The sequence below is a fragment of the Alexandromys fortis genome, unplaced genomic scaffold, assembly GCF_014885135.2.
Source record: "Alexandromys fortis isolate MF-2015 unplaced genomic scaffold, M_Fortis_MF-2015_v1.1 scaffold_3, whole genome shotgun sequence".
NCBI classification, from domain to species: Eukaryota; Metazoa; Chordata; class Mammalia; order Rodentia; family Cricetidae; genus Alexandromys; species Alexandromys fortis.
The window spans coordinates 166,948-181,568 of NW_026067909.1; the positions used below are offsets into that span (position 1 = coordinate 166,948).

The 14,621-nt window shown below is 42.2% G+C and overlaps 1 protein-coding gene across 1 annotated transcript in view; it reads left to right on the forward strand.

Annotated features, from left to right (window-relative positions):
• The first annotated feature begins 50 nt into the window (after positions 1-50).
• The window catches only part of Acadsb (acyl-CoA dehydrogenase short/branched chain), a 37,721-nt gene continuing 23,150 nt past the window's right edge, over positions 51-14,621 (forward strand). The window contains exon 1 of the mRNA XM_050137269.1: positions 51-178. Within this exon, the coding sequence (XP_049993226.1) occupies positions 137-178 (42 nt within the window). The 5' untranslated portion in view covers positions 51-136. The remainder of the gene's footprint in view (positions 179-14,621) is intronic.

Here is a 14,621-nt window from a genome sequence, read left to right on the forward strand (position 1 = left end):
GTTCCGTAGGCGGGAGTGGGCGGGGACTCCAGGGGGTGTGTGAGGGGAGGATGAGCAGGAGTGGGCGGGGCCCGAGTTTGCCCCACCCAGAGTGTCTAGCCCTGAGGCGCAGCAGGCTGACCTGAGCAAGAGGAGGATGGCGACCTCTGCGCTGCAGCTGTGGCGTGCCGGCGGGCTGGTGAGTGTGTTGGAAACGACAGTCTCGGAGGGGTCCGGGGCGACACTGATCCCCGGCTACTTCATCTTCTCCTAATGGTCTAGGGGAGCTCGGGGCCTGGGGGCTGTCTCCCCAGACCTTTCACTGGCGGGATACCGCCATCTCGATTTCCTTCAAGATCGGTCCTAGCCTGCTTCAGCTTCTTTGGGGAGGGCAGGTGCGGCAGCAAGTAGGCAGAAGGAAGGGGCTGGTCTAGAAGCTTCGGCGGAACAAACACGCCTGGAATCGGAGGGCCGCCTCGGCAAGATGCCCTTTGCTAAGACTATTATTGAGTCCCAGACAACCTGCAAATCAAGGGTCCTCGGAAGCATTTTGCAGAAATGTTACCTCTCTCATGCCACATTTCCCCGGTGACTATCACCTTTTTTTTAAAGAGTTAAAATCTAGGCCTAGTCTTCGAGTCACCCTCGTGCCTTCAGCAGCCCAGCTGGAAAAGCTGGAAGGGACCTCATATTGCTGGAACTTACCACTCAGGGAAAGAATTTCTTCAGCTTTATCTCACTGCTGTGAACTGAGCGGCTCCCTTAGAGGGTCCGACTTTAGACTGTGGGGATCTCAAAAGCCCATTCTAGTCCCCTTCCTCAAACTTGAACTGAGGAGAGCCTCTCACACCTGCATCTCTCTGACCTCCTGTGGTTCCCCTGGGCTTTCTAGTCTTGGAATTAGACAGATACTCAGCCCAGTGCGGAAGACAGACTGTATTCCAGAATAACAGAAGACCCTCATATCGGAGTGGACAGTGGCCAAGAGAACCACTGTGGAAGCCTCTATTTTTGCTGGACTATATGATGTGTTTCTACAGGTCCCTGAAATAGCTTTCCTAGAGGGTGTTTTTCAGCTCAGGTGATTCACAAATTCCCTAGGATCAACCCTTAAGGAAAAGGATAATCGAATGAATGCCTTTGCCGCGGTGGTGGTGGTGCTGGTGGTGGTGGCGGTGCTGGTGAACTGGAAAATCTCCAGCTAGAGAGTAGTAATTATTTTCTTGGGTAGATGTCAAGTCTCAATTCAGATAAGACGCAGATCCCATTATTTGGGGGGGATGGAAATCAAAATCCTGCAGTATTCATTCCTGGTTTTATAAGCTATTGACGAGGGAAAGGATCCCATGGCTTCAGAGACCTTAAAGCTTGCCCAAGAAAACTAATTATCTCACATTTGTGTTTATTTTGGGTCTCTGTAGTCACACAAAGGTTTGACTCACTCAAGGTGTCAGAATCAGCATTGCCACATGTACCTTGTCTGCTCTGTAACGTCCTTTGGCCTCTTACAGCGTGCTTTCCAAACCAACCCTCTCGTACATTTGGACACACTTGCAGTTGTTAGTACAAGTAGTTCTTTGGGACTTTATTGTTTGTTTTCTGATATGTCCTTTGCATTTACTGCAGTGAATCAAAGGCTCTTCTTTCTCTTCAGTCTCAAGCCTGGAGCCGGCAGCACGCCGCACCTCTTTCCACACCTCTTTATCTCACATTATAGATAATTAATGTTATTTGATTGTTTTACAAGTTTTGAGTGTTCAGAAAATTAGCGAAGTTAATGTATTGTCACAAAGGAGTAAAAGTAGGTTCTCCTGATTATTATTTAATACTGGTTTATAATTGTGGCTTAATAATAATGTCTGGGGTTCTTCTATTTGATCCGCTGTTTATGTAACCTACATGTTCTTGGTGCTCTTCCAGCTTCTGATCTCACCTAATTTTCATAAACATCTTAACAAGTACCAGCTTAATTTGGGGATGTAGAGATTTTATACAATGGATTAGTTGAATTTGGCAAACGCTACTGCTGCTACTCCTTCAGTGGAGGTAGCACAGTTGTGTTTTATTTGGATTTCCTCAATAGGTTTGGGATCTCTTTTACACAAATCAGCATATTTTACTGAATTTTAACTGTAGCATGGTAGTTAAGAAAGTAGATTCTGAAGCCAAGCTGCTTAGATATAGAGCTGCTTGGTTATAGAGCCTAGGCTCTGTGGTATAACCTTAGCCAGGCTCTGTGGTATAACCTTAGCCTCAATTTTCTGATCTGTAAAATGGGGGGGAAACTGATAGTACCAATTATGGGGTTGTTGTGAAGACTAAATGAGTTCATATGTTCATGTAGGACCCTTAGAAGAAGCCAACATCTACTCAGCTTTCAGTAAATGACCATTTTTTTTTTTGAGACAGGGTTTCTCTGTAGCTTTGGTGCCTGTCCCGGAACTAGCTCTTGTAGACCATGCTGGCCTCGAACTCACAGAGATCTACCTGCCTTTGCCTCCCAAGTGCTGGGATTAAAGGCAAGCACCACCACCACACGGCTATGACTGATTTCTATAGTGGAGAAGTTTCTCAGATTTGAGAAGCTAAAGGTCTGTAACATGATGCAGACTAGAAAACATTCTGTCTCTCTGTAAAATGATCATACCAGCTCCCCCTCCCTCTGCCTCCCCTGCCCCCCCCCCCATCCTACTCACTATCCACTTCTCAGAGGGGATAATGCCTCCCTTGGGGAATCATCAAAGTCTGGGATACCAAGTTGAGACAGGACCAAGCCCCTTCCCACTGAATCTGGCTGGGCAAGGTATCCCACTATAGGTAATGGGCTCCAGCAAGCCAGTTCATGTACTCAGGATAACTCCTGGTCCCACTGCCAGGCCTCCCACCCCAAACAGATCAAGCTCGTTATCACCCACATACAAAGGGCCTAATTCGGTCCCATACAGGTTCCCCAGATGTCAGTCCAGTGTCTGTGAGCTACCACTAGCTCAGGTCAGCTGTCTCTGTGATTTTTCCCAGATGATCCATGTTTTAATGTTATCTGAAGTTTTCAAACGTTCTACCTTCTATAAACCAGGAGTGAGTTGCTAATTACTAAGTTCATGTCCTTATAAATTAACTACTCCTTTTCTCAAGAGTAGTTAACCTTGCTGTTAGGACAAAGAAGAACAAAAAGAAACTTTAAAAAAAAAAAAAAGCGGGCTGGAGAGATGGCTCAGTGGTTAAGAGCACTGCCTGCTCTTCCAGAGGTCCTGAGTTCAATTCCCGGCAACCACATGGTGGCTCACAACCATCTGTAAAGAGGTCTGGTGCCCTCTTCTGGCCGGCAGACATGCACACAGACAGAATATTGTATACATAATAAATAAATAAATAAATATTTTTTTTAAAAAAAGCAAGAAACCATTTTATCCCATTGAGTAGCCTCAGTCGTAGGTGTCCTCTATGGTGAAGTGGTAAGAAACTGATGATGTATTACTCGGATAATGTATTAGTGACGTTTTCACAGTCAACTAAAAGCAAGTAAAGCTAGAAGGCTTATTCTGGAGTTTCCTTACTTATCCCTCTTCCCAGAGGAGAAGGAAGTGGGAGATGCTTGAAATTTTAGAGGACTACAGTAGCCTGCCTCATGTGCAAAGTGTATTTTCCAAAATGTCCACTAGACACCCGAAGCTGTGGGTGGTAGTGATGTATATAGTGCCCTTCCTATCTTAAGTACCTGCCACACCTATTACTCTGTGGCTATTCCTTTTGTATTTTGAGGTACCACAGTAAAAGAAGGATGAATTTCTTTTTACTTCTTCACAGTTTCATGGATCGTTTGTTTTTTATTGTAGATCCTAGCAACCTCAACATTTGTTCGGTTTTGTTTTGCTTTCCTCATTAAAGTAAGAACTGTAACCTTTCATTTAAAGGGAACCCAAACTGTCCTACTGACTTCTCTCAAACGTTAGGGTTTGTTATTAAACAAAGTAAGTTATTTGAATATAAGCACTGTTATGATGCACATTTTATTGGTAAACTGTTATATGCTATTTGTGCTCACTGAGAGGCTGGCTCTAGAAGCAATGTTGTTTCCCCCACCTCTGTAACAAGGAGAGGGAAGAACAGACCCAAAGTAAACACAGTCGGCCCCTGATAAGCATTAGATGATAAACCATTTCCAACCCAGGTTACTGTTGCTTATGCTATCATATAAAAATGCTTACAGTGGGAATAGGCAGAAGTTCACCCATGGAGAGGAAATCGAATGGAGATCTGTGGCATCCCACATTCAGGTGACTACGTCAGTTGGGTCCCTCCCAGCTTATCTGTCCATGCCTAGAGGGATTAAGAGAGAGATTAGACAGAGAGAACTAATAGAGTCAAGAGGACGTCCAGTAACTACTGAGATTTGCCTCCTTTATTTCTCCATAGGCCTTATGTACCTCAGTCCAGAAAGGAGGGGGAAGACAAAAAGGCTTCTTTACCAAAATACAAAGTAGTTACCTTCTTAAAGCCCAAAACATCAAAAACCACTCCCTAGGTCAAAACCTCTTGTCATATAACCTTGAAGGAGCAAGAATAGGTCTGAACTCTTTGACCTTTAGACAAGGTGAAACAGAAGTGCTTCTGTGAACTCCCACATTTCCCACTTTAAAATTTACTTATTAAAGCCTATATTTCTGTTACAGGACAGACAAGTGTGTCTGCCTTAGGTCATCTTATTTATTTATTTATTATGTTTACAATATTTTGTCTGTGTGTATGCCTGCAGGCCAGAAGAGAGTACCAGACCCCATTACAGATGGTTGTGAGCCACCATGTGGTTGCTGGGAATCTCTCCAGCCCCCAAATTGTTTTCTTAAACTTTTACCATTTTGATGATGTAAAGCATGTGATCACTGAGCAAGCTCAAGTTGAGATAAAGCAATCAAATGAGTAAATTTTTCAGCTAAAACATTCTGTTCAGGCAATAGACGAGGAATGTGCCCTAATATGACCCACGAAGCATGGCAATTTTCTTTGATGGATGGCATTTTGAATTTTCTGGAATAGTATTCTATCCTGACTATTACTAGTTCCAATGCAGGGGACAGTCTCAATGACCTGAAGAACTCTAAAAATGTAATGACTGTCGGTATGTAAATGAAATTCATTCTCTGCAAAAAGCTGAGCATAGCAATAGCTCATAGCTCAACTATTTGAGCTGAGACCAGATCTGTTTGTACTACATATACTTTACCATCAACAACATATGCTATTTTTCCATTAGAAGAACCATCTGTAAAAATTAACATAGCAAGCATCCTTTAAGGAATCTTCCATTACAGTTTTAAGAAAAATAAAGGAATGTGTTTGTGCAAATTGCAGTAATTGGTCGGCTAGAAAGTATTTGTCAATTTGATCTAAAAATTGAACAAATGCAATTGCCCAAGAATCATTATTTTGAAATAACAACCAACCTGTTGCTTAGGATAAGGAACATTGATCACATTAGGTTCTCTACCAAATGTCGCCTAGATTCTGGCTTTTCTGTACCAAACAAGCTACTGCTTCAAAATAAGGGTTTAATACCTTAGCTAGTGAAACAGGAAGATGTAGCCATAAAAGAGGACCACTTTGCCGTGATGCTGCCATAGGAGTAAGTCTTAGACAAAGTATATGATTGCCAAGGTTGGTCATAATTAATATAATGTACTTGCTGATTCTGTATTGCAGTTTGAAAATGGTGGCAGCTGTACCACACCACCAGTTTGGGGAAGGGAGCAGGAAGTTTGAACTATTTACAAACTCTAATACTTGTCTGCACTTGTTGCTGCTGCACCCGGTTCTCCTGGCTTTCAAAATATACCCAAGTAAATTTACAGACAGTTGACTACCATTTCCTATCTACAAATTTTATTTACAATTTTTTACTCCCGAGTACTTTACTCCCCGTACTTCCATGTTTACTATTTATCCGAGTGCTCACTTTTCACTTCTACCCCTGCAGTGTCTTTATTCCTCTGCCATGTCTATCACATTACCTTCCTTATCCAAGCCCCACGTCCAAAGTGCTACCTGCCTCCGGGCGACATCAGCCACGCTTAGAGGGAAACATAGAGGGAAACATGAAGATTAAGAAAGAGACAGAGACAACTGATAGAGCTGGGAGGACAGCCAGAAAATACTGAGATTTGCTTTGTGTTTATTTCTCATAGGCTTTATATGGAAAGAGGGGGAAGACAAAAGGCTTATCAAGTACAAAGAACAAAGTAGTTACCTTCTTAATACCCAAAACATCAAATAACCACAGCCTAGGTCAAAGCATCCTGTTAGTAGCGACACCTTAGGTCAAACCTCCTGTCTAGAACCTTGAAGGAGCAAGAATCTGTCTGAATTCTCTAACCTAGGGGCCACTTCTGTGGACTTCCACAGAGGACACCAGCTGACACTTTTGCAAGTTGGTTTCTGCTGGTTGTTTGTAAACATTTGATTTGATGTTATCTGTCTGCTGTTGCTATTTATTCTATTACTTAGAAACCTTACTCAGCCTGTATTCTGCTTTGTCCAAGACTCTCTTGTGGCACAAATAATAAAAACCCAGAGACAGATATTGGGGTTGAAGCTGAAGATTAGAAAAGCAAAACAGTCAACCATTAAAGAGACCTTTTACCTCTACCAATCCTCAGACCAAAGGGGCAGTCCTTGGACTGCCAAACCTCAGACTCCACTGAGCTCCTGTCACTTCCCTTTATATTCCTCTCTCTGCTCAGCCACGTCGCTCCTGTCTCCACCTCCCTAGTGCTGAGATTAAAGGCATATTATCCCAAGTGTTGGGATCACCTTTGTGTGAGCTCTGTTTCTCTTTTAGACAGATTCAATCTCGCCCACAGTGGCCTTGAACTAACAGAGGTCCTTCTGCCTCTCTCTCTCTCTCTCTCTCTCTCTCTCTCTCTCTCTCTCTCTCTCTCTCTCTCTCTCTCTCTCTCTCTCTCTCTGGATTTTCTAGACAGGATTTCTCTGTAGCTTTGGAGCCTATCCTAGAACTAGGCTGTAGATCCGCCTGCCTCTGCCTCCTGAGTGCTGGGATTAAAGGCGTGCACCACAACCACCCAGCTGCCTCTGTCTCTTGAGTCCTGGGATTAATGGGGTGTGTGAAAACTCCCTGGCCTGTATGGCTAACTAGTTTGGCTGCTTTGCTCTCTGATCTATAGGTTGAACCCCAATATCTGTGTCTGGGTTTTTATTGTTTGTGCTATACTTTCTCACTCTGGAATTCTAGCTGACTGTTTTAAGGCTCTTTCTGGTAGGTACTTGTAAGCGACCTGATTGGATGACATTACCTTTTGTTTGCTTTCTCAGGTGGAGTACAACCAGTGTCTCTATTGGATATTGTGGGTGTCCTGTTTGATATTGTTTTGGCCTCTAACTCTTTGTCTGTGACTCAGCGTTTATTCTTTTACCTTTTGCTTACAATCTACTTAATAACTCACTCATGCAAAGCTAAAAGCACAACTATAGATTATTCTCTGAACTGTACGAAACAACCGCCTACTGCCTATAGTCTGTTTGATAACCTGGCCCTCCACACAGTTATCAGTGGGCCAGTGGGACAGAGTTAAGATAATGGGAGACTTCATTATATTCCCAGTATGGTTTGCAGTTTAAAAGTGTACATGTTTATTTCTGCAGTTTCTCCATTTAGTATTTTCAGACCACAGATCACAAGAGTGTGAAAAACAAAACTGCAGATAAAGGAAGAGTGAGGTCATTGAGAATGGGTTTTAGGGGAGATGAATGGACCCAAGGATATTCAGTGGTCTGGGGTGAAATATATCTGTGCTCCAAGTCACACCAGTCTTATCCTGCAGTTAATCTTTCTTATTTGATAAAGTCTTGGGGGGTTTTGAGGCACTCACCCCTCTCTAGAGGAACTAACCTTAATCAGATAAGGCAGCCTCTCTGACCTTCTGGAGAAAGGAACCAGATGGGGCAGGGAAATCAGTTATTGGGAAATGTTTCCAAAAATAAACCAGTTAATTTAGTTTAATTATTTGTAACTTTAAATTCAAGAAATGGTCCTTAAATGTTATATTGAATGTGTTACCTAAAACCTATTTCTAGCCTTTTATATGCACATTAAGAAGTTCCAACAGAGGCTACAGAGACGACTCAGCAGTTAAAAGCACTTACTGCTCCTACAGAGGACCAGGGTTCTGTTCCCAGGGTCCAGCTACCAGTAACTTCAAGGCATCTGACTCCCTCTTCTGGCTGACATGGGGTCCTATAAGCACATGGTGCAGATAAACTCATGCAGGCTTGCACATCTATGCATAAATAAAACTAAATACAATTTTTGGAGAATAATTTGTAACATTAAAATTTTTATCAAGTATTCTTAGCAAAAGAGTAGAAACTAATGTAACTGACAAAAAACCCACTTTTGCTAAGATTTATTCTCAAAGAAATAAACAGTATTAAAGAATCCTTACACTTCCATCCTACCCTCATAGGAACTCCAGAGCTGATATGTACACTTCCAGTCCATGTCTTTAAACATGTAGCATGTCTGTGTTTTAAGGTACACATAAATGTTGTCATGCTGAACTTACGGTTTTGCAAATTATATATTTCCTCAGTATTTTTAAATCAGTGTTGATATATAGGTTCCTGGTTTGCCTTGATGCCTATGAAATATTGTATTGAGTCAATATACCACAAAAATTTAGCCATTCCTTCATTAATATTTAATTGACTTTTTAATTTTTTTACTTTTGCTGACTTCACTGTATTCTTTGTGTGTGCTCGTACCTATGACTAGAGTAGAATAATTGTGTCTTACTATAAATATGGCATCTTAGTCTGCTTATAATGCTATAACAGAGTACCAGAGAGGGGGGCAATTTAGAAAGATCAGACATTTATCCTTTTATAGTTCTGAAGTCTGATCAGTCCCAAAGCAACACTTCAACAGATTAGATTGCCTGTGGCCTTCCTTGCTGGGAACGGCTGTGACTGACTCAGAAGGCAAGTGAGTGGAATATTCTTTAAAGCCACTTTTGTAAGGGTAGTATGGCTTAGATATAAAACGCCCCACAGGCTTATGTGTTTGAACACTTGGTCTTCACCTGGTGATGCTGCTTTGAGAAGCTGTAGACCCTTTAGGAGTTAGAGACCAGTTGGAAGAAGTAGGTCTCTAGGGGTGGCCTGGAAACACATAGCCTTGCCTGCTTCCTGATCCATCAAAATGTAAGCAAAGTTCCATGTTTCTGTCACTATACCCTCAAGCCACTCCCACTAGCACATCTTTGCTGCTATCATGGAATGATATCTCCAGACAGTGAGCCAAACAAAATAAATACTTTCTATTGCTTCATGACGGGCATTTGGTAACAATGATGAGAAAAGTAACCAATACAAATAGATTTGATTCCATTTACAAGAGGGGAGCCTTTTGGCCTCATTTCCTCTAAGGGACCCCCACACCTTACTACAACCATATAGCCATTAAGTTTTAATACATTTGCATTTTAATAAGGCCTTTTTTTCCAAGACAGGGTTTGTTTCTCTGTGTAACATCCTTAGGTGTCCTGGAGCCTGCTGGGTATTCCAGGCTGGCCTCAAACTCACAGATATCCATCTGCCTCTGCCTCCCTAGTGCTGGGATTAAAGGCCGCATTTTAATAAGTTTTAAAAGTTTTAATACTTGTATTTGGAAAGTGCTCACTTAAGAAAACTGGGTGGAGGGTAGTGAAAAAGAACTTTTCACAACTCGTTTGTAAGGCATTCCAGACAAAGCTTTGTAAAAGAGAAAGGAACATTGCCCTTGGTCAAGGAAAGGGAAAGATAAAATTCTCAGCAGCATAAAAAGTTTTTTTTTAAAGGAGACCAAAATAGTCGGGTGGTGGTGGCACATGGCTTTAAACCCAGCACTCAGGAGGCAGAGGCAGGCAAATCTCTGTAAGTTCGAGGCCAGCCTGGGCTACAAGAGCTAGTTCCAAGACAGGCTCCAAAGCTACAGAGAAACCCATCTTGAAAAACCAAAAGAAGAAGAAGAAGAAGAAGAAGAAGAAGAAGAAGAAGAAGAAGAAGAAGAAGAAGAAGAAGAAGAAGAAGAAGAAGAAGAAGAAGAAGAAGATGATGATGATGATGATGATGATGATGATGATGATATGGGTAAGAATGCTTCCAGTTGTTGGGACCAGCTGACCTATTGAACGCGCCTGAAAGGAAGTGAGAATTGAGAAAAGACAGACAAGACACAGAAGATAAGAGTCACTACAGCAGCCAGGAGTTTATTTCTCCTTGTCCTTTTATACCCAAAGCAAAAGGGGCCGGTAAAAGACTTTCTTACCATGAAACAAGGAACAAATAATTGCAGTTACTTCCTTAATTCTCAAAACATCTAGTACTTGTGCCCTTAGTCAAACATCTTGTTACCTGGCCTTGAGAAACTAAACTTCTAGTGCCCACACCTTCGACCAAACATTCTGTTATTTGAGCTTGGCAAGCTAGAACCCTCCAACCTTGAGTCAAGATGGAAATAGAGTCACTGCGGTCTCCCAAATCCAGTATTGTGAAATAAATGCTTGCAGAGGGCAACATGGGATCTCAGCTAGCTAACGAGGTCATGACATCAGGAGAGATTGGAGGAAAAAGTAGATTTGTTGATAGGCTTGAACATCTGGTGACGTCCCAGAACAAGTTTAGCACCATATTTTATCAGGAGAGCCGGGCACAGATATTGAGGCTGTGGTCAGAGTACTGAGTGCCATCTCAGAGCAGATGCACAATAACTTCGTGTGAAAATATGAGAAGAGGTCATGACCAGAATGTCACTCAAGCTGGACTCTGGACTGAAATTTCCTAAGTTTTTGGTAGGCGTTTGGCAGAAAGAATATTTGTGACGTGACATAGACCCATTAAATACATAAGGACAGTTTGTCCATTAGGGCAGGAACAAGGGTCGAGGGTAGAAAGGGTACCTTTGATAGCTTTCCTGAGTCTGAGGGGAAAGGGTCTCCCTTCTTTGTCCTGTCCCCCAAAAGATGGCGCTGTAACATTCTCAAGTTTTAGTGTGAATTTCAGGCCCTTCCTTCTTTCTCTAGGAAGGGGGCTGTGAAAGAACAGTTTCATGAGGAAGGCGAATTACCCTGCATCTAGGAAAGGGGGGAAGTGGCTTCAGCATCAGGAAAAGCAGACTTTGCTCATGCGCACTTTCCTCATCCTCAAGTGCACTTCTGGGTCTGTCTCAGAGAGGGAGGGGCCAGATGGCAGGCAGGGCAGAAAAACAACAGCTAGAGGGATTTATAGCAAAATGCAAGAAAGCGTATTGAGATTTCTCCTTTTGTCTAACTTAGTCTATGCAGATCAACAGAACTTCTGCAATGCGTTCTCCATCTTTTCTGAGCTGTCAGTGCGCTTGGATGGGAAGCACTCTAGGAACATTAAGAACAACTCTTCATTATGCTAAAGCTAGTGGAAAGGGGGTTCTAACTAACACAAAAATGTAACAAGAATAATAACGGAGTTACCAGGACCGTCTACAGCCAGGCATTTTTGGCTTTTCAGCACCTTGTGTGAAGCATATGTGCCAGCGTAGTGAAAGTTTATAGACCTTTCCTCAAAATGTTTAAAACGCATAAAATAAAAAAATACAGCATTATAAAGGAAATCAATTATAATGAAACAGTTATAAAATGTCTTCATGTGATTGAGCAGTGTGTGCTTTTTAAATACAGCTTAGCGGTCATTCTTATTAGAAGGTAATTTTGCGTAGTGATGAACAAAAATATATTTCAAGATATTGGCACTAAATCAGTGTGATATAAAAATGGCTATGATTTCTTTGGGCCGAGTCACATATACTGCTAGTATTCCCAAAATGTGTTGCCCTCATTCATAATTTTTTAAATGCTGTATTTTTGTTAGAAGTTAATGAAATAAAGATGTCATTCCCCACCTCTATCCAGGTTCATGGACTTGATCCTTCTAGCCATAGTACTTCAGAGCTCTCTGGTCAGTTGAGTAGAAACAGATTGGACTGGAGCTAAGGAAAGATTTGGAAAGACATAAATAACCATTATTCCATTCAAGTAACAATTGCTGCTCTGTGCAAAGAAAAAAAAATGTGATGATGTGGTACAATGGGTTATAGCTGCGAAAAATCATTTTGATGGAGTGGATACCAAAATTGCAATGACTGTGGTCAATGCCAAAGCATAGGGATATTAGAAAAATCAACAGTGAAATTCTGGTTGAACAGTTCAAGGCAAGAGGAGGACAAATTTCCTTTCCTTTATTATCAACTACCAAGAGGCGTAAGTAAGTAATCTCTCTTGATGGTCTGGCTAGAAATGGATTCCATTCGCAGCATTGAGTCTTGGTACTTTATGGGGAGCATCTTCAGTAACCTGCCCCATACCATTTTGAACTTTTTAAAAGTTCATTTGCCTCTGTTATCTCCTCTGAATCTGAAGTAATTGTTATGGGTTGAACTGGCATGTGCTCTGTCGGCAATATTGAGGCTAAGGGGCTCACAATTGTGTCAGCAGGAAAAATAGGTATTATCGTAAGACCCACTGACTTCTTAAGTTTCTCAGCAGTGGGCTTTCTTTTAAAGATCAACTCAGGTACAAAGGTGATATATTGACTAAGAGACAGAAAGAATTCTGTAGTGGGCTTAGTGGAGTAAATAACCTCCCCTAGAAATGAGAAATGTAGCCCAGTGTAGTGCAGGGTTTGAAATGGATAGGCAAGTTTCACAGGCAGTTTATGGAGGTAGTTGGCTCATTCTTTCATTCTTTGGACTATATATCGAGGGCACAATCCAAGACTCCATCACTAGCACTGAGCAAAATTGCCCCTGTATTTATTTCTCGCGCACTTTCATATTTCCACTTCCCCCCATCTTTTCTTCTTGCCTTGAGCCAGCTGCTACCACTTGCCTCCCATCAGCAGCGTTCCTTCCCAGCTGGAGACCCTTTGTATTTCTCATTTCCTTTGCTTTTTACTTCCTGTCTATCTCATCAAGAGATATCTGTTTTGGTTAGGGTTTTTATTGCTGTGAAGAGACACCATGACCATGGCAACTCTTATAAGAAAAACATTTAATTGGGGTGATTCGCTTACAGTTTCAGAGGTTCCATCCATTATCATCATAATGGGGAGCAGGCAGATGTGGTGCTGGAGGAGTAGCTGAGACTACTACATCTTGCAGGCAACAGGAAGCAGACTGGGTGGTATCCTGAGCATAGGAAACAGGAACCCTCAAAGCCCATACCCGCAGTGACACACTTCCTCCAACAAGGCCACACCTTCTAATAGTGCCACCCTCTATAAGATTATGGGGGCCCAATTACATTCAAAGTACCACAGCAAGCAATGGCAGCTAACAGTTGGTATTCTTACTAACATCTCTAATAGCACTGCCACCACACTGCTATATTCTAAGTAGTTGTAATAGAAGTAGTCATGAATATTTATTGAGCTCCTACTAAATGATAATACAGTGATAAACCTTTTACATAGATTGTTTTATTAATCCTCACAAGACTCCATGAAATTATCTGCATTTTACAGGCATAGAAACCAAGATTCTAAGAGATTTTAACTGAGACATTAAAAAAATCACTTGTACTCCTCTGTCTTAGTCACCCTAGCATTGCTGTGCAGAGACACCATGACCAAGACAACTCTTAGAAAAGAAGGCATTTAATTCAGGGGTTGCTTGTAGTTTCAGAGGCTTAGTCCATTGTTTGTCGTCATGGCAGGGTACACAGTGGCAGGCAGGCACACAAGCCGGCAGGCAGATAGGAAGGTAGGTGTGGCGTTGGATAAATATCTGAGAGTTACTTCTTGATCTGCAAGCAGAAAGAGGAAGCCTGGGCCTGACATAGATTTTTGAAACCTCAATGCCCACCCCAAGTGGCACAAGGCCATATCTTCTAATCTTGCAATCAGTTCCACTCCCTGGTGACTAAGCATGCAGACATATGAGCCTATGAGAAACATTCTGATTCAAAGCACCACACCCTCCAAAATTCAATGAAATCACTTGCCAAAATTACATATCTATTACATGTCCAGTGTTAGGATTTTAAGCCTACTTCCTTTGTACTCCAAAGCCTCTTTCCTTAGCCCTTATAACTGCATTGTCTCCCCATCTTAACAGTGGTCAGTCGTAGACAACAGAAGTATTGTATTCCTATCCAAGAAGTCAGTGAAATGATAAATGTGCTTAGAGAATTCGTTCCATCTAAAAACCTGTTGCCTTGGCGGTTAAAATTTATCTAGGCCCAGAGAGATGGTTCAGTATTAAGAACCGGTATTGGAAGCCTGGTGTAGTGGCACACACCTTTCATCCCAGGGGGTAGAGGTAGGGGGATCTCTGTGAGTTTTGAGGCCAGCCTGATCTGCATAGAGTTCCAGGACAGCTGGAGCTATACATAGAGACCCTGGCGGGGTGGGGAGGGAGAGACAGGCAGACAGACAGAGAGCTGTTCTGCTTTTTCAGGCTCACAGCTGCCTGTAACTCCAGCTCCAGGGCATCAGACGCCTCTGTCCTTTGTGGGCACTGGCCCTCGTGTACGCATACCTACTACACACAGACCACACACATCCACAGAGTTAAAAATAAAAATAAATCTTTACTTTTTAAAGATTTTATTTATTTTATT